General features: G+C 40.6%; 1 protein-coding gene across 6 annotated transcripts in view; it reads left to right on the top strand.

Annotated features, from left to right (window-relative positions):
• NPAS3 (neuronal PAS domain protein 3) overlaps positions 1-10,338 on the top strand; it is a 948,130-nt gene extending 937,792 nt beyond the window's left edge. For all 6 annotated transcript variants that reach the window (XM_089523551.1, XM_089523555.1, XM_089523557.1 and 3 more), the window contains 3 exons: positions 2,509-2,656; positions 5,403-5,518; positions 8,659-10,338. In XM_089523551.1, coding sequence (XP_089379677.1) covers positions 2,509-2,656; positions 5,403-5,518; positions 8,659-9,968 — 1,574 coding nt within the window. In that variant the 3' untranslated portion in view covers positions 9,969-10,338. The remainder of the gene's footprint in view (positions 1-2,508; positions 2,657-5,402; positions 5,519-8,658) is intronic.
• The last annotated feature ends 302 nt before the right edge of the window (positions 10,339-10,640 follow it).

Here is a 10,640-nt window from a genome sequence, read left to right on the forward strand (position 1 = left end):
CCCTTGGCCAACATTTTGACTCCTGTGTGGATTGAGGAGATGGGGGCTATAATTATGTTTGCTGGAGAGGGTGGAAGTTGTAAGCCAACCCATTTGGACGTGCCTAGGACAAACTGTGGGAACCAGATGTTGCTAAGTACAAGCCAAGATTGTAACTCACCCAGCATTTCAGCTGTAATGTTGCTCCCTTCCATGAGACCAAGAATATATCTACATTCACAGTTATACCTGTTTTATTCCACTCTTAATGGCCATGCCCCTGTCCTGGGGTTTGTAGTGGTGCAATACTTTGATTCACAGTTATACCTGTATGATTCTCTGACAAAGAGCTCTAGTCCACTTTAGCAGAAAAATCTAAGAAAATCTTGCAATACTACAAATTGCAGAATTCAATCGGTTGGAGCCATGACAATTAAAATGATACCACACTGTTCTGAGTGTATAGTGTAGATACAGACTGGTCTTGGAGTGGAAGGGATGGGGAGCAAGTTGGCTCCTCAGCATGAGCCAGGTACTTTCCCGTGGAGGTTAGTGGCAGCATTAGCCATGCCGAAAGCCAGCTCCTTGGAGCTGCCTCTCAGATGAACCACTGCAGTTCTTCTGTCTGAGATGTTTATAGGAAAGGTAGCATTTGTGATGTGGTGCTGAAGAATGCTAAGGATACTGTGGACAGCCCAAAAGTCAAACAGATGGCCTAGAAGAGGCCTGAACTCTCCCTGGGAGCCAATATGATTAAACTGAGGGTGTCATACTTCAGCCACATCATGAGAAGAAATGGCTTGCTAGAAAAGACAATAATGCTAGGAAAGGTGGAGGGCAGTAGAAAGAGAGGAAGACCACATAACAGAAGTATAGACTCAATCAAAGAAGCCACCGCTCTGAGCATGCAGAACCTGAGCAGAGTGGTTAAGGTGGGGGGGGGGGGCTTGGATGTGTCTCATTCATGGAGTTGTCATAAGTTGAGGGCAGCTTAACAACAATAACAAGCTGTGGGCAGCCAGTCAGTAAGCATGGGGTGAATGGAAAGGAAGAACAAAACCTCTTGCTCTTTGCTTTGTTGTGAAAAAATAAGTAAATAATAAAATTCCAGATTAAGATGCTAATCAAAATTTGGATTCATATGGTTTAGATGCTACTAGTTTACTTTTTTATTTAGTGGAGCAGCACCTAATTTTGAAAGTATAGTTTCATTTCCAAGTTTCAATACAATTTTCCCCTAACTCCTTTTCTACTTCTCTTCCCCACCTCTTCAGCACACACACACACAAAAATCAAAATGTACTTCATGAAACTATTGTATATGAAGCACTTATTAGCCATAATTAAATGGACAATATGAATTTACTACGTCTTTAGGACTCTGGCTTGTTCTGGTTTAGAGCAAGATGATTAATGCAAATACATATTACTTGAGATAACCATTTAGCAGCTAATTTAGCCAAATTTATTACAGCAGTTAGAGGTTTTTCATTTTAGCAGACGGAGACAAGGACATGCCAAAAGCAAAGATGTGTGTGAATGCACACTGCCCTCTAGTGTGCAAGATTTTGCAAGATTGAAAGCAAACAGAGATCAGGGAAGGAAGTACAAGCTGTTGTCATAAGAATAGCAAACACATTGCCTAAATTCATGCCAAACATACACAGCTTTATTATTCCAGCGAGTGATTTACAGCTTTTTGCCTTTTTGCTGAGACAAAACGAGTTTTAGCTTGACAAGGTGCTGGCTTGAGACCAATTTTAACATCTGTCTATTTAAGCATTTCCCACCTCAGAACTGATTGCTTTCACTTGTCCTCCCTTGTCTGAACCCATTTTAGATACCGCACAGAGCTCTTGCCTTTAATGTGCTCGATTCTGCAGCTCCCTTAGGCCACAGTTTCTCCTGCAGCTCTTTGGTGGATTTATTTTGCTCTGGTATTAAGCAAAGTCTCCACAGACATTCCCCCTACTGACCGTTCGAGATTTGGTTCATCTGAGGACTGTAAATTCTGTTTGACAAGATCAAAAGAAACAGATGTGTAAGTTCAGTAGTTGATATCGCCTGCAATGAAGAGGAATGATCAAAGAACTAGAGTACAGTATCTTCCCAAACCTTTCAAATAGCCAGAATCTCAAAGAGGTTTACCCAGGAGCTATGAATAAATCACATAGAAATTTAACTTTTTAGAAAGGGGGGGGGGGGGGAACCACACCACAATTTGATGTTGAGTGCCTTGGAAATGTCCACATAGGATCCGGTACTGTGTGAGATTTATACTGCTCTTCCTTGCTTATGTGAGCTGCCAAAAGCAGATTAAAATCACACTGGAATTAGTAGTAAACCCTACTTCTCTGTCACAACTGTAGGAAATGACTCCCTTTATTATAATGTGGTGTTCTAATAAATGTAATGAGAAAAAGGCTTTCCATCTCTCTGTACTGGTGACATGCTCTATTGGTACAAATGAGTCTCCTTTGCGCACCGTGCTAATTGTATTCCTTACTCCTTTTGTTTCCTGCAATCCAGTGCTGAACAAGGGTCAGTGTGTAACAAAATACTACCGCTGGATGCAGAAGAATGGAGGTTATATTTGGATACAGTCTTGTGCCACTATTGCTATCAATGCCAAGAATGCAAATGAGAAGAACATCATCTGGGTCAATTACCTTCTGAGGTATATCTTTCTGTCATTTCCATTATTTGCATTTGTGTTGTGACTGCATGAGTCATATTGAGCGGGTGATCTACAAGAAAGAATGCAAGGCATTTAATGACATCCTGTTCAGAATCATTGTCTGCTAATGGATAATAGGAAGATATCCATAGGCTTGCCATTCCCTGAGCATCTCTCAAATTCAGAAGTTGCATTTACTTGAGTGTGGCATAATTACAGAATTGTTTTACAGCCATCTTTTCCTAGCAATATATACTGTAGTTGGCTACCAGAGAATTCTGGATTAAAAACCTGGGCCAGTGTTCCTACTGTATTTGTGATGTAAATTCTAGAAAGGTCATTTTCATTCCCTTGTTTAGTGTTGTCATTATTGTAGAGTTTATTTCAAAATGCTATTAGTTATACTCATTTTGATTTCCAAGAGAGATGAAAGAGACTTCCTGAGCATGTTTCTCACTTTCAGGTCTACTGTCTAAAATTATAACTTCTTTAATTCCCTTTCCATGGCAGGGTTGTGTACCAGTGCTGTTTGGCTAGACATAGTGTAAACCGCAAGGCCACAATACAGAGGGGGCAATTAAGTAAAGAACACACTAAATGTCTGAGCAAATAAATATGCAAGGTACTGAAAATGGAAAGAAAAAAGTGGATATTCCACTTGAACTTGGGGGATGGGTGAAAAGTGGCAAAACAGTAAGAACACCCATAATTCAATTTAGAGGCTATGAATATGTATGTCATCAGAATAGTGGAGCATATGGGAAGCTAAGCTCACTCTGTAGCAGAAAATCCCCCATCTGCTCCTGTTACCAAGCTATAACTTCAGTGATTCTTATTAATCAATATTCCCATGGATTCCATACATTGTTATTTAATGTATAAATTTATTTCACTCACTTTTCTTCTATGATGAAACTCTCGAGGGGACACATAGAGTGCCAGCAGCCTCGTGTCAAGGCATGGAACAGATCTAATCTTACTTCACTAAAGATCCTTTCATGCTACACAGTGATAGCACTAAGATTCTACTTTAATTGCCATAGTTCCACTCAGGATCTGCAGTTTAGAGATGAGTATTTAGAATTCTCAGCCAGAGAGTTTTAGCTTATCACATGAACTTTAAAACCATCTCAAGTATCCCAGGCTGCAGCCAGGTCATGGGATGGAAGCAGAGATTATCACATGCTAAAATCACTGCCTAATCTCTGCTCGCCATCAGCCCAAGTTCCAGCAGCACTCCACCAGCACTTTTTCGAAGCCGGAAAGCTTCCGACTTTGAAAAAGTGTTGGCAGAGCATGGCTGGGACCCAGTTTGGACCCAGGCTGATGGCGGATGGCAGTTAGGTGGAGATTTAGCATGTGATAATTCCCACCTTCATGCCATATCCCGGCTGCAGCCTGGGACACTTGAGATGGTTTTAAAATTCATGCAATAAGCTCCTTAGTGTCTCACCAAACTAAAAATACCAGGCTTCTGAAGGATACAGCTATAACCGTTAAAGAGGAATCATAACACTATAATTTTGTAGTGTGCAAGGACCCATGTGGCTGCCTCATGTGCTCTAACATGTAAAGGAGTATTGGTTGTAGATTCTGGGACTGGTAATCCAGAACATCCAGAGGGCAACAAATTGGGGAGACTGGTCTTAGAAATGCAAAATGACTGGTACTTATATGCACCTTATATGTCTTTGCAGCTTGCTTGCTTGCTTCCTTCCTTCCTTCCTTCCTTATTTTCTTGTAGGTGAGCCTCACTGGCCAGGAAGACTGTTAGTTTAGTGCTAACAATCTAGTACAGTTAAATCTATAGGTTACATAGATCTAATAAATGATCTGTTTGTTTCTTAGGGTAGATCTATACTGTAGAAATAATGTAGTTTTACACAATTTTAACTGTCATGATTCCAGCCTACAAAATCCTGGGATTTGTAGCTTTATGGGGCACCAGCACTCTTTGGAAGAGAAGGCTAAAGCCTTTGTAAAACTACAGATCCCAGTATTCCATAACATTTAAAGTGCTGTCAAACTGCATTATTTCTACAGTGTAGATGCACCCTTAGGCTGTTTCCTGGTGGAGGATTTCTTGTGCTAACAATGTGAAGATCTTGCACAACTATTCCATCTTCTTCTTCATGAGTTTTCTTTGGTAATGAAAATGATAGGTGGGGGGGGGGGGATTTAAGGCTGTGAAGGAAGGCAGTGTTGGCTGGAACCTTGTCAAAATCAATGGACACAGCAGGACTATGGCATGCTAAAAGCCTCATCTAGAATCACTCTTACATAGAGAAAAACTAGCCCCACGACAGAGTTACACAAAAGAAGAAATGAAATCCTCATAAGGTGCTGAGAAGACATAAAGAGATAATTAACAGAACACTCCAACAACAGGGATGGCAAAAAAGTACTGTTTGTATGTTTGCATAGGTTACAAAACAGAGATTAATTAGTGGACAGACTGTAGAATGTGAAAGTTGATTATCACAAATATTCTGGTACTGGTACCTGAACAGTAGCAGTCATGGGGAGCAGCATAAATATTTGATGGTAGGTAGGATTACAAGCAGTCTCCATAAAACATCTGCTGTAAAGAACTGAAAAAAGATCTGTATGTTTTCATGTTTGCTTTGCTATGCTCTCTATTTGCATTTATGTTTTTGCTCCAGAGAGTTGAGAAAAGAAACAGAGGAAAGTTTCACACTTCACATCATAATGTTTGTGTTTATATTTGCCATATATTCTTTTTCAGCAACCCAGAATACAAGGATACACCAATGGATATTGCTCAGCTTCCTCATCTGCCAGAGAAAACCTCTGAATCCTCAGAGACCTCCGATTCTGAATCAGACTCAAAAGACAATTCAGGTAACATAAACAGTCAGCTTTGTTGTTTTTTCAGGATTTGTTTGTTTGTTTATTGTTTTGATTTGTTTTATCATATATATTATTTTATTTTCATTATGTTATTTTATTATCTCTTCCTATCAGATAATCACAACCAAGTTAGAATTATCAGTGGGTCTTACAGTTTCTGTAGATGGTACTACTGTAGCGCAGCATTGTAGTTTGCAATGTGAGGTGTTTTTAAAGGGGTTTTTGTAGAAAAATCAATTAATAGTGTTCCTTCTTATTTGAATTCCAGTTATGTTTGAATTTGCCATGGTTTTATAATGTGTTTACAGGTCTTATGTTCCAGTGTTTTGCCATTTTGTTGTTAGCTGCCCTTGAGTTGGTTTTGACTCATGGTGACCCCATGGATGAGACAAGTCCAAGAATCCCTGTCTTCCACTGCCTTGCCCAGATCCTGCAAGACCTTGCCCATAACCCCCCTGATTGAGTCTATCCATCTGTTTTGTGATCTTTGTCTCTTTCTTCTACCCTTTCCTAGCATTATTGTTTTTTCTAGTGATCCGTGTCTTCTCATTATGTGGACAAAGTACGATAGTCTCAGCCTGATCATCTTTGCTCCCAAGGAGAGCCCTGGCCTGATCTGTTCAAAAACCCATTTGTTTGTCTTCTTGGCTGTCCATAGTATCCTAAGTACTCTTCTCCAGCACCACATTTCAAATGAGTTGATTTTTTTTTCTGTCTGCTTCCTTTACTATCCAGCTCCCACATCCGTACATGGTAATTGGGCATACAATACAGAATACAGAACGATTCTGACTTAGTACTCAGTTGTATGTCTTTGCTCTTCAGTATCTCTTCCAGTTCTTTCATAGCTGTCTTTCCTATTCCTAGTCTTCTTCTTATTTCCTGACTGCAGTCTCTATTCTGGTCAATGTTTGATCCTAGATATAGGAATTATTTAACTATTTCAATCTCCTCGCTGTCTAGATTGAATTTGTGTATTTCTTCAATTGTCATTATTTTTGTTTTCTTTATGTTCAGCATCAGACCTGCCTTTGCACTTTCATTTTTGACATTTCTGTATAAACCATTTTATTTCAGCAGAGTCTGAGGATGGTTTAGAAATAAGCCTACATTTCTCAGAAAACTTTTTTCCAAATTCTTGTTTTTTTGTTTCCTTAGGGCCTCTTCTCCTTTCTTCCCTACTTACAAATGAAGGCATATTGCCATATATTTTCTGCATATTCTCTGCCACTTTTTTTATGGTGACCATAATTCCCCTTCTCTTTCACATATGCATGCATGCAGTGACTTGCAACAACCCCAGGCCTGGTGTATTGTGAGGGATACAAAATGGCAGCTGATCAAAACAGGAAAACAAAGACCATTGAGCCTTCAGAATAGTTTGAGAGAGATAATAAAAAAGGAAAGGATGATGAGAGGTGAAGATAAAGAAGAAATTAACCTGATTAACCCTTTAACATCTTATTTTGAGTACTACTGAAGCAAAAGCTTGGATTGCAGCAATATGTATTCTGAGAGAATAAGTTCTGGGAAGAAGCATTTTTAAAAATAAATTACCTCCTTGTTCTATACAAGAACATTTAAAGAGAAAGCAAAAAAGGACATCTTTCCTCATTCCTACGGTTCATTCTGGCTCTCCCTCCCCTCGCCATGCATAATAATAATTCTTTATTTATTTGTTTGTTTTATTTTATATGTCGCCTTTCCTTGGGAATGGGACCCAAGGCAGTTCACAGATAAAACTGGTTGAAAAGTTAATAATTTTTTAAAAAACAATTAGAATCATCTCATTAAAATAGTGTAAAATTACAGAGCTTATCAGTCCACTTAAATAACTCGGCTTAACTCATCCAAATTCAAGCCTAAATTGGGATGCAGTCAGGTCCTACTGCACGGATTTTGCTACCGAAGCTGCCAGACAAGTACATCCAGATTGCAGCCCAGGTCCCAGGTGAGCTCCAGTGGCCTTATTTTGAAGCTGGGAGCTTTCCGACTTGGAAAAATGGCCGCCGGAGCTTGCCTGGAACCCAGGCTACAGCTGGGCTGTACTTGCCCGGCAGCATCGGTGGCAAAATCCTTGCAGTAGGACCTAACTGCCTCCCAATTTAGGCTTGAATTCAAATGAGGTAAAACAGGTTATTTAAGTGGAGCAATAAGCTCCTACATTAAAAATACAAAGGGGAAAAATATAAATATAGTCAGCCCTTCATATCCACAGAGTATCCATTCCAGACACTCCCACGGATGGCAAATTCCTTGGCACCTCACGTACCAAACTCCTCAATGGCAGCACAACATGCATTCAACCATGTTGATGTGACTGCATGCATCTGCTGCCACTGAGGAGAATGGAGTGGGCCACCCATGAATGTTCCAATCCATGGATGTCATGTCAGCAGATAGGAAGAGCCTACTGTACGTGTTGTACAGTTCCCATATAAAAGCCTCCCTGACAGTGATTATATATTAAAAGCCTGATTGAACAAAAACATTATTGCCTGCCAGCAAAAGAAGACAGAGAAGGAAGCCATAGAAGGGAATTCCAGAGGGTTGGAGCAGCCACTGAAAAGGTGCTCTCTCATATCCTCATCAAGCAAGCCTGTGATTGTGGCAGAGCTGAGAGAAAACCTTCCCCTGATTCTTAGAATTCTTACAGGTTTGTATGAGGAGCTACAGTCTTTCAGATAATCTAGACCTAAGCCTTCTTCTCTGTACAGGTTTCTCTCTCTGCAGTGTCAACCTCTAGAGCAGCCATTACTACTCCCCAAAGTCTGGTTTTCCACAGCCAGCAGTAGGCCTGGAGAAACTGTTGTCCCTGTCCCACATGATGGTGTGGCTTCTTGATATATTGGTACATGCTACTTGAAAGATTTCTTAGTTTAACCTACATGGCAGAAAGTTCACCATTACCGTTGTCATCAGGAGTAATGACAGCCCAAATTCCTTTCAGCTTTTATACTTACTGAAGCAATGTTTGTGAGGGCTATGATGGAAGAGAAGTTGCATTCTCCTCCATCTCCGTTCTTCCATTGCTTTTGCATTATTGTTGTTCTGGCAACGGGGCCTTGATATTTGTTTTGAATCTTATGCTCTTCTTCTCAATAATATTTTTCACTTTTCTTTCTGTTCAGAGGATAATGAAAATTCAAAGTCAGATGAAAAAGGAAACCAGTCAGAAAACAGTGAAGACCCTGAGTCAGATAGAAAGAAGTCTGGGAACCAGTCAGATAATGAAATGAACTGTAATGATGATGGGAACAGCTCCAGCAACCAGGACAGCAGAGACAGCGATGACAGCTTTGAAAATTCTGACTTTGAGAATCAAAAGGCCCCTGAGGATAGTTTCAGCACTCTTGGTTCTATGCAGATCAAGGTGGAGCGCTATGTGGAGAGCGAAACAGACTTGCGGCTACAGAATTGTGAATCATTGACCTCAGACAGTGCCAAGGACTCAGACAGTGCAGGAGAAGTAAATGATCAGTCTTCCAGCAAGCATCAAAAGAGGAAGAAAAGGAGGAAAAAGCAGAAAGGAGGCAGCATGACCCGCAGAAGGCTATCAAGCACCTCAAGCCCAAATGGACTTGACTCAGCATTGGTGGATCAGCCCCAGCTGCTCTCATCGCCAAACAGTGCCTCAGTGCTCAAAATCAAAACCGAGATCTCAGAACCTATCAATTTTGATAACGATAGCAGTATTTGGAATTACCCACCTAACAGGGAAATCTCAAGGAACGAATCACCCTATAGTATGACCAAGCCCCCAAACTCAGAGCACTTCCCCTCTCCCCAAACCAGCAGCAGTTTACATGTTTCCATTCCAGACTCTGTCCTCACCCCACCAGGGACTGAAAATACTGCCAGCCGCAAATCTCAATTCAGCACCTCATCCAACTCCGCCTTGGCTCCTGTATCCTCTGACCCTTTGTCACCACCTCTGTCTGCATCTCCACGGGACAAGCATCCAGGAGGCCCCAGCACCTCCAATTCTTTGTTGTACACTGGGGATCTGGAAGCCCTCCAGAGGTTGCAGGCAGGCAATGTGGTCCTTCCTTTGGTTCACAGGGTAACTGGAACCCTTGCTGCCACCAGCACAGCTGCTCAGAGGGTCTATACCACTGGCACTATTCGGTATGCTCCAGCTGAAGTTACTTTAGCCATGCAGGGCAATCTCCTCCCCAATACCCACGCTGTTAATTTTGTGGACGTTAACAGCCCCAGCTTTGGCCTCGATCCTAAAACACCGATGGAAATGCTCTACCACCACGTTCACCGACTTAATATGTCAGGACCATTTGGAAGTGCTGTGAGCGCGGCCAGTCTGGCCCAAATGCCTGCAGGGAATGTGTTCACAACTGCCGAAGGACTCTTCTCCACTCTTCCATTTCCTGTGTACAGCAATGGCATTCATGCCGCACAGACACTGGAACGGAAGGAGGATTGAAATATGACCACATACTGTGTTCAGTGTTAAACTCTGAGGCATAGACTATATTTTAGTTTAGACCTTTAATTCTAGCACTTTGAATTTGAGCAGGTCAGCTTATTCACTCAATACAATGGTCCCCATTTCATTCCCTTTCTCTTTAACTTGACTTATTCTTTAATGTAAAAGATTTTTTTTATATTTTTGCCTTCAGAGAGCTGAAGTACCAGTTGCCTGCCATTTTGTCTTCTTCCAAGATGTGTATTTTTTTCCTTTGCATCTTTATTAAGATGCCTTTAATATGTGTATGCCTCTGCCATAGAATACTCAGTGTTGTGGTAAAGAGATTTTAAAAGTGACAACCATTGGGTTTACTTCAGAATGATCTTGATATGATCAAGATTAAAAGAAACAAGCATAAAACAATATGCCCTGTTTGACTAAGTCAAATGAAAGGGGTCTTTTTGTTCCTAATTCCTTTAAAAAAAAATAGGGGATAGTATTTTAGAATTTTATGCAGAGTTTAATTCACTTTTTATGGTTAAGATTTTCTTACTTGCACATACAATAATTTGGGTTCTTAAAATGTTAATTTCTGGCCTGTGATTAGAATATTAAGAAGATGGACTAAATGTTAATTACAGAAACGTTAACTTAATTTCTAAAACCATGGTGCTATCATTTATTAAT

The sequence above is a fragment of the Sceloporus occidentalis genome, unplaced genomic scaffold (genome assembly GCF_023333645.1).
Source record: "Sceloporus occidentalis isolate IW3139 unplaced genomic scaffold, rSceOcc1.0.p SCAF_4, whole genome shotgun sequence".
Lineage (NCBI taxonomy): Eukaryota > Metazoa > Chordata > Lepidosauria > Squamata > Phrynosomatidae > Sceloporus > Sceloporus occidentalis.